Source organism: Anoplolepis gracilipes, chromosome 11 (assembly GCF_047496725.1).
Source record: "Anoplolepis gracilipes chromosome 11, ASM4749672v1, whole genome shotgun sequence".
Taxonomy (NCBI): domain Eukaryota; kingdom Metazoa; phylum Arthropoda; class Insecta; order Hymenoptera; family Formicidae; genus Anoplolepis; species Anoplolepis gracilipes.
Window position 1 is genome coordinate 6,864,302 of NC_132980.1, and position 22,521 is coordinate 6,886,822.

Consider the following 22,521-nt stretch of genomic DNA (forward strand, 5'->3'; position numbering starts at 1 on the left):
TGTGATCGCGACGGCCTTGCAGAGACGGTCACGCGCGTTTCGCTCCGCGAATCCGGCTTCGGAAGTCGGACTTTTCACGTCGGGAAATCTGACGCACGCGCTCGCCAACTACGCGTCGTGTCGCGCGCGTGCTTCTCCACCGGGAGGTCTGGTAGTCGCGCATAAACGTTGCCACGACGTGCGCCGACAGCGAGTTTCCGGAGCCTCAACGTCAAAATTATACGCGGAGTTTTCCTGACCCGCGGAATTCGATCGCCGGGTGCGTCACTCCCGGCGCCCGCCGAAAGCGCACCTTCGCGCTTCTCCTGGTCGTACGCACCAGGTGTTGACGCCGTTGGCATGCCATTGTTAATTCCAGTGGTGTAACGTGAAACAAGCGAGACGTGTTGCGACAGTTTGCGCGCTCACGATGGGAAGAGGATAGTAAATATTGCGACACGTGCGAGCGTTTTGACGTTTTACGGATTCGATTTTTGCTGGACCGCCGCCGGTGTTGAAAAGTGATTGATGCAATTTTTTTTTTTTCGGACCACACAGTTGTAGTTCGCGAGAGACTGGTTTGTTTGCGGAAGAATCTCGTGTTGAAATCTTGTGTTGCATTTCGAGTTTTTTTCGATATTGACCTCTGTCAATTAGAATTTCATGAAGAGAAACGAGGAAAAATCGAAAAACCACACAACCTTCGGACAAGTTTCATATTGACTTGTCTGACTTGTTAATCAATGTAAAGAATCACGTGTAGACATTGCAGCGCGTGCCTTGGTTATATTTCGATAACTTTTTCCTATATTATTGATACGTAAACTTTTTCATTTTTCAACTTTCTCTTGTTACAAGCGGTGCATTAAAATCTACATTCTTGCTTTGGTTTCAAACTTCTATTTTCTCAGGTTTATTTCTGTAACGTGAAGAATCTATTTAGTTCTGCAAAATTTCGACGATAATCAGAAACGATTCCATTGTTGTTTTTCGATTTCGCTACAAGCTGTTACCCTCTTTTTTTTTTTTTTAGATTATCGGATAAATTCTGAAGAAAATTTTAGCGAGAGAGAAAAACTTCATCGACTTCATCTTGGGTATCGATGTTCATGAACTTGCACGGTGCTTGACATAAATACAACCGTCTTGAGGGAAACTTATGCGATTTTTGCAGGAAATTGAGATATAAACGTTAAACGTTCTTTCACATATGGTTTTCCTTTCGGAAATTATTAAATTATATTTCTGTGGTCGACAGTGAAAAATAATTTCGCTGATAAATACAAGCTGCAAAATATTTTTATTTTATTTAATATCTGGTGTATAATATGTAACATTGCAAGAGAAAGTGGAAAAAGTTTATCGCGCGCTCGACAGCCGAGTTAGATAAATTAAAATGCGACTCGTTCTAAAAAAAAAAAAAAAGGTCTGATAGCCCATTTTTCGAAGATGCCGAAAAACGATTGATATGCAATATAGAATGCTGCATCGTAAGAGATAGCGCTTGTATCGTAGAAACGACGCTGCAAGTATGTTACTTTTATCGTAAGTTGAAGCGATCGTAAACGTATCACGATACGATCTTGTCGCACAAAGAGGATATGATTTCCGAACATTGAAGTGCGAAAGCCCGATTACTTCTTTCACGGAAGTACGTCATTCAGTGGATAGAGAGCGAATCGAGCGTGGAATAAAATCGGAAGAGATCCGATTTGTATAATTGCGCATTTCCCAGAAGTGGATTCCTGCGACCCTGGAAGTGCACTATGTGCATCGTAAGTAAGGCAGACACAACGGCTAGTTAGGCTCTGGCGCGATTTGCCATTCGATTTGCAACGATCGACATTTTTTGGAGCGTGAATTACTTTGAGAGATAACGTAACGCGCGACGCGAATTATTATTTCCACTTTCAAAGTTCATATAGCAATTTTATGCACGTTTTGTGTAGTCCTCGTATAATTTTTCTTTTACTAAATTTTTTTCGACTTGGAAGACTCTGTTATTCTTTGCATGGTAGGCACAAGTTTCGAGTTGTTTCGAGACATGAAAGCGTACAAATTAACGCAGCGTTTGAGAGGAATCCCTATCTCTATTATTTCTGACATTTTATTAATGGGGTTCATATTTCGCGTCGGCGTCGTTTATTGCTTCTTTAATATTAAAAATAACAACAAATTTGGTCTTGGCATATTTCAAGAGCCCAAAAATATCACATAGTTCTTTCCTGTTTTATGAATTTTCTATTTTTTTATTTTTTTTTACATATTGCTTTCCGGTGTGTTGTCTTTATTATTAACAGGATATATTTATCTTACATTCGTTTTTTGCCTCCTTTTTTCGAAATAAAGAAAAATTTCTATTTTTCAATTACAAATTAACATATAAATAAGACAAAGTTTTGGAATAATTAAAAAGTTGACTTTCGAATAGCCTTGCTAACAAAGTATGTCGCGTTGTGGAGCCTGTTTATTATTACGTTGGATAATTGCTCATAATAATTGTATAGAAAAAAAAATTGAACTGTGGAGAGAAAAAGTAATTTTGACATACTTTATAAGTCATTTTTATATAAAAATCGATCGTGGCATTTACAATCAAAGTTAACAATCAAGTAATTTAATACACTATCACTAATGCTGGACACAAATATTAGGGAAAGTTTACCGTGTAGTAAGCTTTTTAAAATCAGGTCGCTCTGCTTTTGAACACTTGAAGCGAAAAAGCTCTTTCAGAATAAGAATGATTGAATGACAGCATAGAAACATTTGACAAAAAAAAAATATTGAAAATATTTCGCAGTTCCAATTTAGAGTACAACAATGAGTTTGGCAGTTTTTGTGACAAAAATCGATAAAATTTTATGTGCAAATAATTTCTGAAAAAAAATGGTTAAAAATGAAAATAAAAGTCATATATTTCACTAATGTAATGTCTAGAATTTTGCGGGCGCACATTATGTATATTGCGTTTTTACAGACTCGCTTTTTTGCTTTTCTAACGTGCTGTTTTACAATATTGTTTTTATCGTTTCGTAAATTTTTCTCACGTTACAACCGATAGTTGTTATATGTATTTGCGTTTCTTGTCCCGCAGGAACGCGGAAACAAATGGGCAAAAGTTTGTTTAAGAACTAGTCAAAGTTTCGCTTTTCTTTCTACTTTGCCTACGTGAAGAGACTCACAATTCTTTTGTTTTCCGTTTATTTTTTTTTTTTTTTTTTTTTTGCCAGCGGGATAATGGAACAAGGACTCTGTTTTATAGCGGTGTGCAGTTTCGTCGCGGCATGATAAGCGAGCTGAAACGCAATGAATTATAGTCGCGATAGCATTGCGGTGCAATGCTATTTCAAAACCTGGTGTTTTTATGCCTTTATTAACCATTTGCTTTGTATGAAGTGATATATTACGGGAAATTGGCGTAATTGTCGAATGCATGCGGTCGCGAAAATTTAAATGTCGATTTTGTTTCGCTGAATTAAAATTTAATTACTCAAAATGCTGAATAAGGTTTAAGCTCAGTTAAATTTATACCATTTATAATTAAACTTATAATTGATTTGTTATTTGAATATAATTAAACAAAAATTATTTAATTTACATTTATGTTATAGAAATTAGGCATTATATATGGTATTTTATATATATATATATATATTTATAATAATATGAAGACAAAACAATATTTTTAAATTTTCTCTTATAAAATGAAAATTTTTATTATTTTGCGAAAGTAAAAAATTTAATGCAATATAATTTAATATTATATCGTATATAGTTGTACTGATTCGCGATCTGGAAAATCAATTGTGACTTGAACCACTTATTTTATATTCTTTATTATTCATCTCTTTTTTTAGAAAAAGGCGACGTATGTCGAGCATTCTTATTGTTGAGAAATGTATGATGATCAGCAAAAACAGCTGACCATTTTCATACAAGAAATCGATGTATTATTCTCTTACTTTTAATCGTTCTCTAGACCCAGATTTATTTATAAATTCCGTGCACTTCGTGGAATGCGATAATAAATGTGATTTAATTAGCGTAATTTTTCTTGGAAAAAAAGAGTTGCCTGCAGTGAAAACAATCCTACGGTTATTTGAGCAAGCATCGGGTTTGAAAGTTGTTTTAGTTTGAAATTTTAGTTATTTATTCCGGGAAAATAGCTCTTGAAATATTTGTTGTAACATGGTTCGTACTAATTGTGTCAGCTCTATCACATTTCACAACAAACAACTGTGGATTGTGATATACATATTTACGCTATAGGTATATTTCCAGCAGATTAAATTTATAATAGTGTCGTTGAATTCGCGACAACGTTGCGAGAGATTTAATATAGTGAAGAATAATATTTCTGCAATAAAAAATGCAACAGTTGAATTTGCTCAAGCTATATCGAGCTATCTATAAATTGAAACGAATAATTATTAAACATCTATACAAAGTTTTTTAATGAGAGGTTTATTCTCTAGATAATTGCATATCGAAATTTGTTGTATATAAAGTAATATTATAAAGGTATATTGTGTAAAAGAGAACAATTTTCTCATGAGATGATTTTTGACATATTTCCTTAAAGAACAAATGCTATTTAATAACAGACAAAATTTTTTTTATTAATAAATTCTGTAAATAGATTATACTTTTAGCCTGTACAATATATAATTACACGTTTCTTCAAGACACGTGTGTAGGTTGTTTCGTTTTTGATCTTCTCGTCTCGACGCGCAAAGGAAGTATCGAGTTTTCGCGTCGGTTCAGCTTCGGTCGTGATAAAACGGGCACATTCACCCGTCATGAGATAAATGCAGCATGCATTATTTCGAGGCAGTAAAGATAGCTCGGTTTTCTAGTAATTTTTTTTCCCGCGGGATTCACGCTTCGTCTCGTTTGCGGATTTAATCATAAAAAATATCGTTAGTGACGTATCACGTAATGGCAAACCGTTTGCCGAGTTTTCGCGACGTTAATTACGTTATTCTAAAAAAAAGTATAGTACCTATCTCTTTCTGTGGAATTTGTGCTGATACGTGCTGTTTCAATACGTGGTTTCTATCACGTGCCTCGAATCTTCGAAATTATGGATCACGATAGAATGACGTAAATCAATTCTTTTATTGTGTTTCTTTGAACGTTAGAAAAATGTAGAAATATGAAAAGAAGTACAAATAAAGACATACAAAGATCTTGTAATAGTTTTCAAAAATAAATGGATAAGCAGTCTGTCACTTTCTATCTGGTATTTCTTTTGAACATTTTGACAGTATGATGTACATTTTTTACTTTGTATTGCTTTTTCTATATTTTTCTACTAAAATTTTTATTTTACTTACACACACACACACACACACACACACACACACACACACATATATATATGAGGATAAATTAATAAAAACGAATTTTATTTATATAAAAGTAAAAAATTTTATATATTTTTTTCTTTCTACTTTCATAAATAAAATCTATGTTTTTATTAACTTATCCGCACACGTGTACTACTTTAAAAAGCTGTAAGTAAATTAACTAATTAAATATTGATGATATACGCGATGAAAACAATGATTCTTATTTTATTAAACTTTTATCGCATTGTCCAATTTAGCCGCGACAAGACAACTTGAGAATCCATTATACTCTAACGAGATTGCTCCGTTGTTCGATATTGCTCACAGCAATTTGTTACTAAGTATACGCTTTAGCAGCGCTTCCCAAAGTACATTTTCAAGAATGAAATAGTGCAAATGAGCGTGACATACGAAAACAGTTTAGAATCAGAACAGGACGTAAAAAGTTGCGCAAGTCGGACTACGTATCCGACAACGTAAAAACATCGCGTGACGGTTGTTACATGACATTATTATAGTTTAACAAGGCGTGGAAATATGTGACATTGTTCAAGGATTCACACACAACATTGACGTTCGCTTTTGAAACCTTGGGACGTCTTTGTTGTTGCCGGTCAGGTTCCACGTGCATTATTATTTTAACACGGATGCATATGAATTTAATCGATAATTGCTTGTATTTTAAAATAAATTGGCTTATTCTCATAAATATGCCTTGTGGCATTAAAGAGGAATCAAACGTAGCACATTTTTTTTAGATAAAAGTTATGTAGGATTATCATATATATATATATATATCGTGCATTTTATTGGAAGTCCAATTTTAATATATAGTTCTATAAAGGTTATAAAGTTATAATGAAACAATAGTTGGTAATATTGCATGTGAATCCTCAGATATATTTCCTACCCATCTGAATATTTTACAGAATGTAGGAGGAAAAAACACACCTACGATATTAGTCATATTGATTAAATCTCAGTATACAATAGTAGTACTTTATTAAAGATAAAAAAATGTTATTTATAAAAATAATGATACGAATAGCACGTTCATTTTTTGTAAGAAATATATTTTATAATATTACCATTTAAATTGTAATTTTCGTGGTTTACAAAACGCTGAAAGAATCATTATTTTACGAAACAGTGTATTAGCAGTATATTGATCTTATTAATCGAATTGGAGCATTTTTATCGGGATAAATTGGAAAGGAAGTTTTTCATTAATATAAAGAGTTTTCATCATCGAGTAGTTGAGTGAAACAATTTGATTTCTTTCAACGATTGTGCGCGTTAATTGCTTCCTGTTCTGCGTGAATCTACATTGTTTTACTTTTTTAGTTACGTTGCATGCACACGATTGCTATGAGATTGAATATAGTTTTGCATATCCTATTTAAATTTTGTTTCTTTTATATGAATTCTTCACATATTCTTTCTTACAGAAACAGTGTCTGTTCTGTATTTTAAATTCCAAGTCATAGGCTCCATGAATTTTACAAAGATTGAATCTCTTGCGTAAACATGCTGTAAAGAGAAAGGATAGATCTGCGTTTCCGTCACTTCGAAGTAAAGCTTTGACGAAAAATCTTCAAAATTCATTATTCGAGAAATTTAATTAAATATTACAATTATGTTATTTTTATGATTTTAATTGTGAAGTTTAAAATCGCCAATTTTTCATACAACTTTATATAACAAAATAAAATAAAAATATTTCGACAAAATTATTTAAAACAATTTTTTAGTTTCTCTTATTTCTTTTACCCGTTCATACGGTTATTGTGTTTTATATGTATTGTATATTAGGCTTGTAATTATTTCCGTTTGATAATCCGTCATTTCATGTGTAGACGAGAGATATTCAAACCGAATAATTATTGCACATACCATCTTAACGTAATTTTCTTTCCATTCACAAGTAATTAAAACCCGTTTAAGACACATACAGAGATTCTAACACGTGGCTCTTCTCTTGAGAAATTCAATTTGCTTTTAGACAAGTACGTACCTAACGCAACACAGTATATATATATATATGGCACTACGCCACTTAATGCAGTTAATTGTGTAATGCTTGATATTCGTCCTAACATCTTGCTCGAAACATGTCTACACGTTACATCAATCATTAACTAATTTATATACACATTATAAATGTTTACATTAAACGATATCTTTAGACCTTTAGTGAATCATGTATCGTTTATTTTCAAGTGCTGAAAATAGATGTAACACAGCGCTTGAGTATAATAAAGGGGTACCTGTAAATTCTAGCTTCCGGCAATGACGTTTTTGTTCGCTATTTCATTTCAACATGATTGCAAAAACAATTATCACAATTGCATTCGAAGTAGCAGCAGCGGTGCAATTTATACGATTCGTTCTGCCATAAAACAATAACATTGTGTATCCGTCTGTCGATACAATATCTGATAATTTAGCACCATGGCGTGTTATATCACCGTTTATTTTCTTTACAGAATATGTAATAATATTGTAGATATGTATCTGCTGTAGAGCGGCAGATACAACGGTGCAGATATTGGATAAAAAAATTGTGATTTTATACATACAACTTTTTCGAGCGTTATGGCTAAACGAAGCTCTCTATAGTCGCTTCCAAATATGCCTAGAATTTAATATAGGTATGTACGTTCAATGGCGCGTCTTGCTTAGATACTAGATAGGTAAATTAGGTGAGGCTTTTAAGCTTACATACCTATATATATGTTGCTTGCCGAAGAGACGAAATCTAACTTGCGCTAGTTGTTTGCTCAATACATGGCATGAACAGCAATATGTATAACGTATCATAGCAAGCAAGTATAAAACTAGTAAATTGACCTTGATTTTGGAAAATATTAACTCAGGAAAAATCGTCTATTTAAGCTACTTTTTTATCATTGTTATATAATATATTCTGATAGATTTTAGATTCACTCTTTCTCTCTCTCTCTCTCTCTCTTACGATAAAAACATCTCAACTATATATTTAAATTTTGAGATATATAAAACTTTTGAATATATTTAATTATATTTAAAATCTTCAAAATCTCTAGTAGTAAAAAGATGCGGGGTGATTTTTTTATAAGTAAACATTTTAAAATTTTGTGTAAAAATCTATCATAATTGCCAGGCATATACTAATCTTTTTTTTTTGTTATTTTATTTTCTAATTAACTATTTAGAATAACACATTGTATATGTTTTAATAAAAATATAATAATTACATGTTTATAAATTTTACATCTTTGCTAATAATGCAATATTGTATGATTTCAAATTTTCCGAATACGCAACTCGTATGTCTATCATGTTCTTTAGTGTGAGAATCATCGTTGATATCTGCAATGATGACAGTATGGTTTAATTACTGAGAGTACTATGTCTCAACTATCATGTACTGCGAAATATATGCAGTTGATAGTTTGGTATTACACCGGATAGTAATGGTACATATTTATTTTACGAATTATACGTGCACAAATAATTGATAACAAAATTACATATTAAATAGTTGAATAGTCAGATGCTAGATATGTATGTATATTTAATACTGTAAATAATTCTGTTATATTAGTGATTATTATTTAATTGAGATTAAACACTAATCACAATTATTTATATTGCTTGTCAACAAAAATTGATATTTCACAAACTGCACGATTGTAAATGATAAAATTATATTTTAAATAGTTAATTAGTTGTATAAATATTTAATATCAGCCTACAGTATGTGCATAATCAAGGTCGATTTCATGAAATTTTTCGCAATTGTGGCTCCGTGTGTGTCATGTATTATTTAATAATATACGAAGACGCATTTTCTTCTTCTGACCTTTTTACTGTTCATGGATAAATGGAAAGTCGACACGATAGACCACTAGTTTTTTTTTCTTTTTAGGAAATTGGAATTGATATATCATTTCAGTTCAGTTGTGTTTGATTTCCCGAGGGAAAATCCTTTTGTCACCTTTTTGCGGACGAACAGCAGTTTCATGCTGATGAAATCGAAATGAATGATTGAAAAGTTCAGGGTTTTTTTGTTTTCGAAGCATTGAAACATTTTTTCAAATTGAACAAGTCAGATTTGACGTAATTAGAAGGAAAATTAAAGATAAAATTGAAATCAGATATTATATCGACTATCCTTTTTTATAGAAGAATACGAGCGATTTAAATATGTGATAATTTCTACAATTTATATGTTTATCTGCATTATTCAAAAGCATATAAATTCACAATACAATGGACACGATTTATAAAACTAATCTCTCAAGCTTAAACAATTCCATATGTGTATTTTATTATTTTATCGTTAATTTCTCTCACATAAGTCTGAATTATTCCTTTAAGAGAATATTAATAATAAATTTTTTTAGTAAAATCTAAAAGTCTTTGTCTTCAAATGTATGGGACTTAATCCTATATAAAAGCAAGTAGCTTTTTTTATCGTGATCACCGACTGACATATTAATTTCAGCGAACGCCCTCACGAGATTTCAGATGAGTGCATGTATGTATATCACACAGTCACATAATTAATCTGGTATTATATAAGCGAATTATAACAGGAAAGGACGTTTAACCAAGGCGCGGCGTTAATTACGTGCGAGCTTTAGATGTTAGTAGTTGCAGACTTCCATTGAAATGCAAATTTGATGACACGAGATAGAAAATACCATTCAATTTGCGATGTAATATACGCATGAAACATTATGTCTTTTATCGATTTACCCAGCAATTTTTTTCCCGAGACGGTAGAAAGTACGCATCGAATAACGCGTTGCTTTATTCCAAAACTGATTCGGTTACGATCCCTAGAGAAAAGTTGCGTCATCAGCGATTCAACGTTGTTACGATTCAGCACGTACGTCTATATTTGTGCAAAAGGTTCCACGCGACTTGTGGCAAGCAAAGCCTGACGATGGATCTTAGACCTAGTCTACTTGAATAAATTTAATTTAATTATGGTTTTTCGCTGATCAAATAACAAAATCGGATCACCAGATTTCGATGTAAAAGTGGCAAAAAAAAAAAAAAAAAAAAATTAGAAAGAAAAAATATTATTGAAAAATGAGATAGAATAGAAAAAGAGGATTTATAATTAAAAAAAGATTATAATAAAAATAAGATGAGATTATAAAAAATATAAGAATGAAAAAGAGAGAGAATAAGCGTCTGCATAGATAGAAATTTACATTTTATAAGAAAAATTTTACGACAGATAAATTCAAAGTATAAAATTATATGGTTATACATATGAAAAAATAGAGTTTTATTTTGATGGAAAAAAGAATTAAACAATCTCAAGGGAGAGTTTAAAGAAGTTTTCGTAAAATTATATTTATTTTAAATGCTGACAACGCAGAGTTATTACTTAAAAAAAAAAAAAACAAATATACGCGCGCAATAACGTGACAGTTGGATAATTAATTTCACATTGTTTTAATATTTCGTACACACTAATCTTAAATGGATTTGAATAATCTAATCTGTGTTTAAAACCCGTCTTATTGTCTGCTAAATAGTTACGGCTTAATTAATTAAGCTTAATTGTTTGCATGACCTATCACGTATGATATCTCGTTTCATACTTTCTATGTGTAGTATACAATTCTTTTTGTAATACTATAGTTACGAATGGCAATTGTCATTAAGCGCTTTATTCACGCGCACTACGTATTTTATCGTAACGCCATTGAATGCGTTCGACCTTAACCAGCTACAATATAGGCTGCTCTCAAGTTGCGTTTCGCATGCAAGTTCGAACGATGCGGCATTCGCTTTTGTTGTGATTCATTGGTATGCATCTTGTTTCGGGCTTGTAAAGAGCTCGTATCGGAGACTCGGTGCAGCATTGTTTTAGACTAAGCAACTATAGTTCAATCAGTCCTATAATTAAGTAGTTCCTTCGGAATCGCAATTTTTTTATTCGAGCAGTAAGTGTCGTCGCAAATTAATTGTCGAATGTGAAAAAAATAATGGATCTGTCAAGTACGCTATTAAAGCGACATGCGATACAATTAGCTTAAATCGTTCATGTCCTAATGATGTTTGACAACTGATTCTGAATTACAATTCTGTTTTCCATCAGTCCGCCGTGTTCGCGATATTCGTTTATATGTATGTATGTAAATTATCGCAATTGCATCGTCGAGTATACCTTAGGCAAAACTTTGATGGACTCTTGCAAGCTCCAGCGAGCACTTTTGCCATACGGAGAGTTAGATTATGGATGAATTTCTATTTTAAAGGTATACCGGAAATCGATGTTCTCTCTGTGACGAGCAACGTTCAAATAAATCATAAAGTTTTACATAGTAAACGTCAATAGAAATCAATCGGGAATATGCATTGCTTATAATTAGTGGCATGTGTAATCATAAAAATGCTTATTTCTATTATTCGTGAGACATCTCCGTTTTTTAGATATTTTTGCGTCACGAATTTTCAAAATCACGTTTAGTGATGCCCTGCGAATTACTTGTAATTAAACAAGATAATCCAGAATCAGTTGTGACAAAAAGTTTATAACAATATGTCCAATAATTTCAGCTTTTATTCGTTGTGCATGACAGGGCGCAGGATTACAGTCTCTGTTAATAATACATTGTGAATTTTTTATACAGAATATCGCAATCGCGATATATATATATATATATATATATATGTATATATTATAAGAGCACGTGAGAAGTGAATTTTATATTTTATTTTATTTAAATCATTTATTCAAATTGTATTTAAATTGTTGCAATCGATTCCCGCGATTGGCAATTAAAACGATCTTCAATTTAAATATCTCGTAATTGTCTATGCGCCAGTTGTTGAAGCAACATAGCCGATATAATCGATCTGTGTCGCTGTATTGTTTGATTAATTAGAAAACCACGGGGTATAGGATTCTTTTTTTCTCGGCCACTTCGCTCTCTTTGTGATGCGCCAAATTCAAATGTTTCCGCTTTGTATACGATGATACTAGTTATTCTAAGAAAGTTGTTACAAGCAAAAAGTTATAACAAGATACATTGAATTTTTATTTTCTGAATATACTTTGTTCTCTCTAGAAAATATTTTCGAATTTTCTGCTCGTCATAGGCGAAGTTTCTGAGATGTTCACGAAACACTTTATGACAAATATTTTCGTATTTCGCTCGTTACGGAAATCTTTAATATTCTTATTACTTTTTTTTTAAGGAACTAATAATTTCAAGAAATGCGTCATTTCGTCATTTTGATTTTTCAACATCCCCAGGATATCCGTTATCGCGCGACCTAACTATTGCCAGCTCTGAAATGAACCGTCGACCGATTAGACGATGATTGGGCTTAGCTCATTGCATCGAGCTGGAGAATTATATTGGATTTGATCGAGGAGAATTAGGTCGAAGATTGACTTGGGGATCGTGTAGGCATAAATGACGTCTTAAGGTGAACACCTATGAATTGATATTTGAAAGAAAACTTTCCTTTTCGCTTTCGCTGCTCACAAGTTTCTAAAGGAAAAAATTTGATCATCTTTTTTTGTCTATTTTGTATTTACAAGTATAAGGAAGGAGGAACATTTTTCTTTCGTGAAGTTTCTTTTTTGCCCGGAGTTTACACAACGGAGTTGTGTGAATCATAAAATCGTCGGCAATTAATCACGATTTGCAACAGGTTGAAAACGAAATGCATTGAAGTAAACAGCAAGTTTTTCTAGTAAACTTTCCCTCTTTGTGATTATTTTAAAACTATACTTTATGTTTTAAAAAAAAACAATTTTTTTCAAATAGTTTATTAGAATATAATGCAAGAATTATATTTTTTATTTTTTTAAACATGTTTAAAACTGTTGTTGCAAAAAGAAAAGGTAAATAAAAAAGAAAGAGTGAAAAAATAATTACTTTTAAGTGAGGAAATCTTTTTTATAGCGTAATCGTATTTTTTTTTCTTTTAAAAATTCTTTGTCGTCTATTCCTTTCAGTATAATATTGAAAATCGTATTTTTTGATAATTATAAAAAGTACTTCTTTAATTGAGCTTACATTATATCAAATAATACTCTTGTGATATGTACTCTGGTATCGATTTAAGTTAGATCGACGTGTTGATGTAACATAATCTTTTGAAATAACAAAGACACAAAGTAATTATTATCATATGTGTTAAGTATTCTATACATTGTTGTTGCTTGTTCGTTTTATTTAATGGAACTTTATTACAAGTGGATTATACATACAATTGTATTTAAATGGATAGACATTATTATACATTTTGTTGTGCGTGTATGCGCATTCATTTTAAAAAATTACGCGTGTTTTTTCTGAATAAAATATTGAAATAAATGTATATTAAAGTAAAAACGTATATATTTGCATTTAAGTTTTTTAATATTTTTGATGTCTCAATTGTGTGTTTACTTCAATAGCAAAGAAATTTTATGTTTTATATATGGCAGGTCGACGACATTATAAAGTAATAAAAAATTTTTTCAATTAAACGTAACTCTCAAATTGATGGGGTTTTGTATAAGAGATATATATCACAAACATAAATTTATAAGTAAGTTAGTAATCACACGGATTATCCTTGTATCATACAGAAATTTTCATGTATTTTCTTTTCTTTTTTTTTTTAACCTTTTAATTTTTTATTTACACATGTTATACTTCGTGCGGAATAATAAATGTTTCAACGTCTGAAGAAGAAAATGAAAGCGAAGGAGACTATCGTCTTTTCACGCGTCACTCTGCCAATAAACTCGCTTGGGGGTCGTTGCCACGCTATTGACGGTAGCGACCCTCAAATTAGGGCTGAAAGAGCAAATCGATGTACGGAACAATTTTGGGGTTTGTTAGCTTTCGTCGCGACACGTGTAGCGATTAATGGAGTGAATTACATAGTTCATAATTAATTTTTACATTCTCAGATTTGTGATTTAATTAATATTACATATCAGGGGAATAATCCTAAAGCATAGAATTACATAGTGTGACTAAATAAAAACTTTAAAATATTAAATTAATTAACAATTATTAATAATATATATATAATAATGTAATAATGGTTTTGAATAATAGCTGGCGTAGAAAAGAGATGTTTTACACTTTTTATTTGCGAGTGTAACGATTTTATAAAAATATATTTTTTCCTATTACTTTGTATTTTATCTTATAAAATTACAGAAATACGATGCCGTCTCTTTGATTCACAAGCGATATATTTTATTTCTCTGTGAGAAAAACGATATAACATCATCGGCACTTTTAATGAAGTTGTGAAATCTTTAGCATCTCTTTATTTCTTCAGGCTTTTCCTCATTATTTTTACTTTGTTACATAATGAAATGCAGCGTCCTCATGTTCTAAATTATGCAATGTCTCTTTTCAAATGATTTAAATTCATTGCATGTAAAATTAGAATTTGTCGAAATGTCTTGTCTCTGTCGCTGCTACTTGTTGCTATCGGAATATTTGGCTTATTGTTAGTCAGATTTATATGTCATGAGATAATTATATAATTATAATACTTTTTCCTGCAAATATACATGTATGTTTAATTGATAATTACTGTTTAGATCCTTTTGTAATATTTTAGTTTAATTGAAATTTTTTTTAGTTTAATTTACACTACAATCAAAATCCAATTAAACTTATTTGAAACGCCATAATCATTGATGTTCACGGTATCATTTCGCCATCAACTTTGCTTTTCCCTCGCAATAAATTATTACCTTAATTAAAGTCTACGGGGCATTTCTGCACGCGCGGATGTGTTCGAATGAATCTCGTTGCTTGAGGAAAAGGGAGCACGAGAACTAGACGAGTACTAATGACCTCCGTTTCTATGTGTATAATATACGTGAACAAGATTACTTTTGAGAAAAAAAAATTCTAAGAATCCCTCCAATTATTTTAAACAGGAGGAGAGTGCCTGTGAAAATTATTTTGATCGATCGAACGTTTTATCATGCTTTCATTACCTTTCAACATCTGTTGATGTTAATCTTTTTGTAAGAGGTTCTCTCTTCTTTTTTTGTGAGAAATTGGAGTCTACATTAGTTAATTCGCAGTAGGATGTTTTATCGTACTTTTTTACATTTTTTTTTTTCATAATATTCTCTATTGATATTAATTTTCTTGTAAAAAGTTTACATAGTTGATCTCTCTGTTAGTTAAAATTCGTAGAATGCTTCTAAAGAAATTATCGAACTAATCAACTTGTTTACTGTGATATGCATGTATTAACTGAAAATAGATATTATATTTTTTTTTATATTTCAATCCTACGCGCGATGCATGACTTTTTCAAAATTATATTTCTTGAGCATAAAAATTATGCAATTTTAAGAAGAAATATATACAAATATATATAATATATGTGTTTAATATACACCAAGATTGTACATTAAACGCAAACTTTTAACGCTAATATAATAATTTTTCAATATTCGCCGAAAAATGATAATATCGTTTATTATACATATATCATATGTGTTATACGAATAAATTTCTCATGTTTACGAGTTAAACACATTAAATGTTGAATTTTGAGGGCGATAATACAAATATCAAATGTAACGCTATCAAACGATGCAAATTTTGATTTATACGTACAAAGGTTTATGCGGATGCAATGTTTCTAATAATCAGAATAATCACACAATATTCACAACAAGAGCTGCACAATGAAATGCTCTCCCTGCTTTGCGATTATATTTGCCATATCCAGTGCTTTGTCTGTTTGATTTGTCTCACCTGCTGATTGTCAGACGTAACAGTTACAATAATCCTATTGTAAGGGCAAAAGCTTTGTTCACCGATACAGTTGGCGATAACTAGATCGCGGCTCATGCCGAATTATGGTTTCCTTTTAATTTATAATGAACCGCGAATCGTTTGTAATAAAAGTTGGCCGCGACATAATCTTCTACCTCCACCGGTGGTTCTCATAAAGCGAGCTAGGTTTATGAGCTGGAAGATATTTTCTCCCACAGCAGCGTCTTTTACGACCACCCCGAGATCTTTTTTGCACCGTCCGTGCGGTATAGTTTGCGTAAGATCGCGCGCGATCTTAAAAAAAAAACCTACCTCGAGAATGTCCCATAAGAAGAAACTGTTCCCTAGATTATCTTTACTTCGTCCTTATCGCGTCTCATCGTATGTCTAAACATCAGAATCAGGCTACCGTTGAGTTATTTTATCAATCTAAAAAGAATTAATTAAGCGAAACATTTATACAGTAAACATTGTCGCGATGGAAGACATTTAAATAATATGATTCTATCGAATTGTACGTATATATATTTTTATTTTATCCCGCACGTAAGAATTTTTCTTTCAAAAAATTCCGTAAAATAATTCAATACCGTGATCTGATATCTTGAAGTTCAATTAATTAATTTTTTTTTATTCGGCTTTGTAAAATAAATACAGCAACGTATCGAAAATTAATTCGGTGTATAAGAAGTACGGATTTTTCTTCGTGTAATCTGAATTTTCTCAGAATATTTCTCTCTAATTCGCTAAGTGAATGAATGTAATTATCATCTTACGTTTCATGAATTTTAAAATGCCAATAAAATAGAATCGGCTAACCGTAGCATATTTCATGCTGTGTAAATGTGTCCCGAAGCAAAGATGTGAAATTAATACCTTGCGTCTATAGAATCTATTTATCACACGAAAGTCAAGGAAAGCGTAAGCTCAAGTTACGAGAGTTGTCTGTATCGATAGCTTTTACCGGGCTCGCGATGTAACGATGCTGAAACGAGAAGAAGAACGTCCCTGTAGAAGATCGTACTCTCTATAGCCTCATCTTGTCTAGGGCCATTACCGTGCGAGGCAAGTGTACAGGGCTTTTTTAGTCTCCGACCGTGCCACATACCTAAAGCGTAAAATGTTGCCTACAAAAAGCTTCGCGATGTTAGAAACTATATTAGTCTCTACGTACACCGTGCGTTACTTCACGCTTTCCCGTTGCGAAGTATCGCCTTACTATGTTATCTCGCGTGGAAATACATTTAATATAAATTATATTTCTTCCGCGAGAAAATCGAATTTTTTTTTAGATAAATATTTTGCAAAAATAGGACCGCGAAAGAGTGAAATACCATAAAAGAGAGTAAAGTAAATTACAGAAATATTAATTTTATTTATTAAGAGGAATATCCAACGTGTATATGTATATTAATTAAAAAATTTAATTTATGCTTTAAAATTTAATCATTAGAATATGTCAAATAATTATCTAAAATTCATGAGAGCACAGGTTTCACAATGCGACAATCGTAGTAATGAATTTTTTATATCGCGCCAGGTTTTATTTCGCGTGGAAATGTTTGCGTGACATTCACGAAAGTTTCGATTGTACGATTCCAGAAATTACAAGCATTCAGGAGAAGATCATCGCTGCAGAAACGCACGATGCCAATTATGCTAACTCCATGCAAATATTAAGTGATGCTACCGTTGATCGTTAGAAACGATAGAAAGCACATGACATTTACGGAAATGACATTATTTCAGTGATGAGAGAGAGAGATAGAGCGATTTACCATTAATAATCTCATAATATTGTTTTCACAAGTGCTACTTTACTAAGAATTTATCGCTTATGAGCTACTGACATTTCATACACTTTAAAATAACTTCTACGATTGAAATTTGAATTCGACATTGAGATACGATTTATATCAATGTTTTGAATTTAAATTTTTTGAACTACACTTGAACTATCAGTAGACGAAAAATTTTTTGAAACAATCGACGAATGCCCTACTCATATTTAACGTAGGAATATATATTGATGTACTTTTTATCATTCCATAACCGCACATTCAAAAGAACTTTTATCATTGCCGGATTTGTGCGGAGAACTTTAGACATAAAAAATAGGATCGAACAACCTTGATTGTGATATGTGATTTCGAACCAGTTTTATCGTGAATGTGATACTACAAAAAATAATAATAAACTAGTTACCTACTTTATATTACGTCGATCAAATATCGAAATGATAATTTATTTATGATATAACAATATTAATATCGACCGATTTTACATCTAGCACATAATGATGGTCAAAGCTTCAAGAAGATAATGGTGTTATGTATGTGTGAAATTACCTGTCAAGCAGAAGAGAAATTTTTATCGGTCAGTGTAGTTGCAAAAAGAGCTCGTTAACGTTCGCGCGCGCTTCTAGAGAAGATCTAGCGTGACATATATCTCGCTTTCTTGTATTCGTGAGCGGCGAATTTTTTTCCCGAGTACAGAGCTCGATCGGCGATCGAGCGATTTGCGGAGAGAGGATTCATGCGATAATGATGAAGTGCGACGAGAGAAAGCGCGAGATGTTCTCGCGACGCGCTTGCAGCGAGAGCGGGCCGCATCCCGGGATACCGGGATACGGTAGCACACCCGTTGCGAGTCATCTCTGGGGGAAGAGAAATCAAGGACGCACTTCGGCGCCGGTTGTCGGCCACGCGAGACCGCCCGCTATAATCCTGAGGACGAGGAGGAGCTGGCCCGTCGCACCCACACACTGCCGAAGGTAAGTGATCAATTTTGCCCCGTCCCGATCTTCGACCTCCTCCTTGTGGTGTTAAACAGGCTATTCCCGGCTATTCGACGGCACGTCCCTCTTCCGTTTGCGTATCCTTGGATCGATAGTTAATATTTGTTCGAAAATTTAATTAGACATTGCACTTGTTCCCGATCTTTTGACATTAATTATAGAATTTTAATTAACTTGAATGGTTAAATTTAAATTTCGTGGGAACAGAATACGCATCGAGGTTTTTTTTTATCACGAGTTAAATTCGTAAATACGAACGTATAGTTACTTGTATTGGGAAGCACTTTGCTTATTTCTATAATATTCGAAACTTGTCAAAAATTGACATGGACATATATATATATATATATATATATATATATATATCGACTAATTTCAGCTAATGCGCAATGCGGATACTTTCCCGATATCATACTAAATATAACAAAAGAAAAATTTTAGTTTATTTTAGAGAGAAAGAGAGAAAGGGAGAGAGAGGGAGAGAAAGAGGGATAAAAACACTTTGCATATTAAACTATTCTGTTAGCTTTATATCTGCAGCATAAAGTAATTGCTCTTTTAAGGATGTTTTGAACGTACAATCATAACAAGAAGCATAGTTGAAATTCACTTTTGACGAATATGCTTTCATCATATAGCGTGGGTAATAAAGACTGCAGAATTTTATTTTTCATTTATTCATAGCTAGAGTACAGAAACGTACTTTTGAATTTACTGTTGTTTCTTTTTTTTTTTTTTTTGCAGAATTATCCAATTTTCTAAATTATAACAAGAAACTTTTAACAGTGAATAATCACAAAATATAGAAAATATTCAACTATTTTATTAATAACTTTAATATATTATAAATTTATAGTAATAATTAGTAAGTTTTAATAATTCGCGTTATAATGTGTTGAATTATTTTCAACAAATCTTTTGAACTTTATAGTACTTGGTCAAAATTATTTAATCAAATATTTCCTCTATATCTAAACTACACTTTTGCAAATTCTAAACTAACAATAAGTCCCTCAATTCTTTCTATTTATTTCAGTCACTTGAATCAACATGGTTACATGTTGTTCACGGATAAACTGGTTGCAAATTAAAATCCTTATAACTTTTGATTGCTTCTGTAAATTGACTTTGAATTTTTTTATAAATGTCTGAACATATGTGAGCTCAATTTGTAAATTTTTCGTTAAATTTTTATATTTTAAAAATAGGTACTAAACATCTTTCATCTCTAGCTATGAATAAATGATAAAATAAAAATTCTGCTTAATCTTTTTTATTTAAATTATATGAGAAAAACATATATATTCGTCGAAATCGAATTTCAGCTATACTTTTTGCTAGGATTGTACGTGCAAAACATCCTTAATTTATAATGAATGTTTGCTCTCTAATCTGAAATTGCAATCTTATATGAGAATATATCAAATATTTATTCTAAAAATAAAAATCTAAAAATTGAAAAATTATATAATACGACTATTAAATTTAAACTTGATATTTAATAGAAAAAAAAAGTCAAAATTTAATTATACGATATAAATTTTAATGTTATAAATATATAAATTTTAAAAGCTTTTAAAAACAATTAGTGAAAATTTATTTTATTTTAATGAAAGTTTATTTTATTTTATATATGATAAAACTCTATTTTTACGCTTGGTATGCAGAATAACACTTGTTGCAATACATCTATAGCATATTGGCACAATAAAAATATGTTGCTTACATAATATCTCTAGACATGCTGTTCTTGCAACATTAAATACAGAACGAAATTTTTTGTTTATTCCGCTATAGATAATAATAACAAAAATATCTGTACGTGTGTAATTGATGTGATTTTTGTTCTGTTGTTACGATATCGATATCACGCTTCATTGCAAGTGGTCCTCTTTATTTTCACGTGTTATCCTTCTCCGCTTCGTTCGATATTTGGATGGAGCGACATATTGAGATTAATTATCTGTCATCGAGTTGAGAAGTTGTTACATGTATTTTACGAGCAGAAACCACACCCCTTTTTGTCTCCATTTATGGATGTACTTATTACATATGTTCATCCTGAGACGTGAATGTGATATAAATGAGACGGTTTTTCTAAATCATCGGATCCTTTCTTCTTTTCGCTATATCTATACGCCTTTTATACTTTCTCCGATTTAGTTGTTGTCGCCATTCTGATTTTTCGCGGTTTTTCTTTTCGATTCAGTCAAGCGCGAGCGGAAAGGATTTAACGACGTTATTGCAATCCTTGAAGTGAAATTGCGTCCTTTCTTGTTTCCGTTATAAATAAGCAGCGGGGTAATAGAAAGACAGGTTAATAATTGCTTTTGTAATGATCCCCCGTTGTTGAGCGAAATGAAAAAAGAGATAACGTAGAAAGACTAATCGAAAAAAAATATTTTCTTTATTTAATATATTTTAATATTTTATATTAATTACATTTTAATATTTTTTATGTTTATAATTTTTTCATTATTTGACAGGATGATCTCGTACAATATTATTCGCGCTGTAGGATGAAAGCTAGATTACATATAACGCTATAAATGCCATGTATCAGTAGGGGTTAGTACTTAGACCATAAGGCTGCTTGTTTGCACAAGCTTTTGCCTATACTACTTATGTTACGTCAAACTGCTACGCGCGATATTTAGTTGCATTTGTTTGAATTAATTTGTGTAACGTAACAAGGGATTAAGTGTCATTATTCAAATATATAAATTTAAATAGATACATGGTGGTGTTTTTTTTGCTGCGAATTTAATTATTTATACTTTTTTTTTATTTTATTATTAATTCATTCATTGTTAGGTATTGTAACTATTATCGTATATTTTTATGTCGTAACATTTTGTAGAGACAAACACTTTTGACGTATAGTTATTTAAAATGCTAATTTCGATACGTTTTACAACTCTTTATAATTTCCTACTTCGTTGCGTTGGCGCCTCTTGTCGATATCTTGTATCGTCTTCTTTTACAATTACAAACTGCTTATGAATTATTAATGGTGATATGACCTAGTGCTTTTGTAAAGAGTAAATCGCGCCGACTTTATCTCCCTGAAAAGTAATATTCTTACAATAGCAAGGGGAACAGTTATTTATTCAATGAAAGAGCAAGGGGAAAATGTTGCATCAAAATGTATTATATCAAAATATATGATGATTGTTAACATTTAATAAAACACAGATGGATCTTATATATCCTATCTCTTTCTCATTTCTTCTCTAACACGAACATTCTGTGAGCAAATATAACTACATAATGCAGAATGCTTTTTCCTTGAGTGACTGCTAAATAAATAATAATTTCGTACGCATTTACACAGCTAAGAATATTGTACGATGTCAAACAAGAAGTCTCGATTTTTTTCCAAATGCAAACAACGAAAAAACCTATAATGTAGTAATCTGGGAGATTAACAAACAATAAAATTTGTTAATCTTTAAAATTGTTTGTCTCTCGCGTGTATATATCTTTTATATATATGTTCACTTTTTATTATATTTAGCTACAGGCATTGTGCGAACTAACGTAGCAAACTTGTTTACATCATTAAAAGCAGCTTAAGCAGGAATTACCAAGAATCTTTCTTTTAGAATTTTATTGAAGAGGATAT

At 31.6% G+C, this 22,521-nt stretch overlaps 1 protein-coding gene across 2 annotated transcripts in view; it reads left to right on the top strand.

The window, feature by feature from the left end:
• The window catches only part of Dnc (phosphodiesterase dunce), a 324,716-nt gene that overhangs the window by 19,582 nt on the left and 282,613 nt on the right, over positions 1-22,521 (top strand). The window contains exon 1 of one of the 2 annotated variants that reach the window (XM_072901822.1): positions 18,528-18,872. The exons of the other annotated variant lie outside the window; for it this stretch is intronic. Within the exon in view, the coding sequence (XP_072757923.1) occupies positions 18,643-18,872 (230 nt within the window). The 5' untranslated portion in view covers positions 18,528-18,642. Of the gene's footprint in view, positions 1-18,527; positions 18,873-22,521 lie in introns of those variants that run through there. 2 annotated transcript variants of the gene reach the window in all.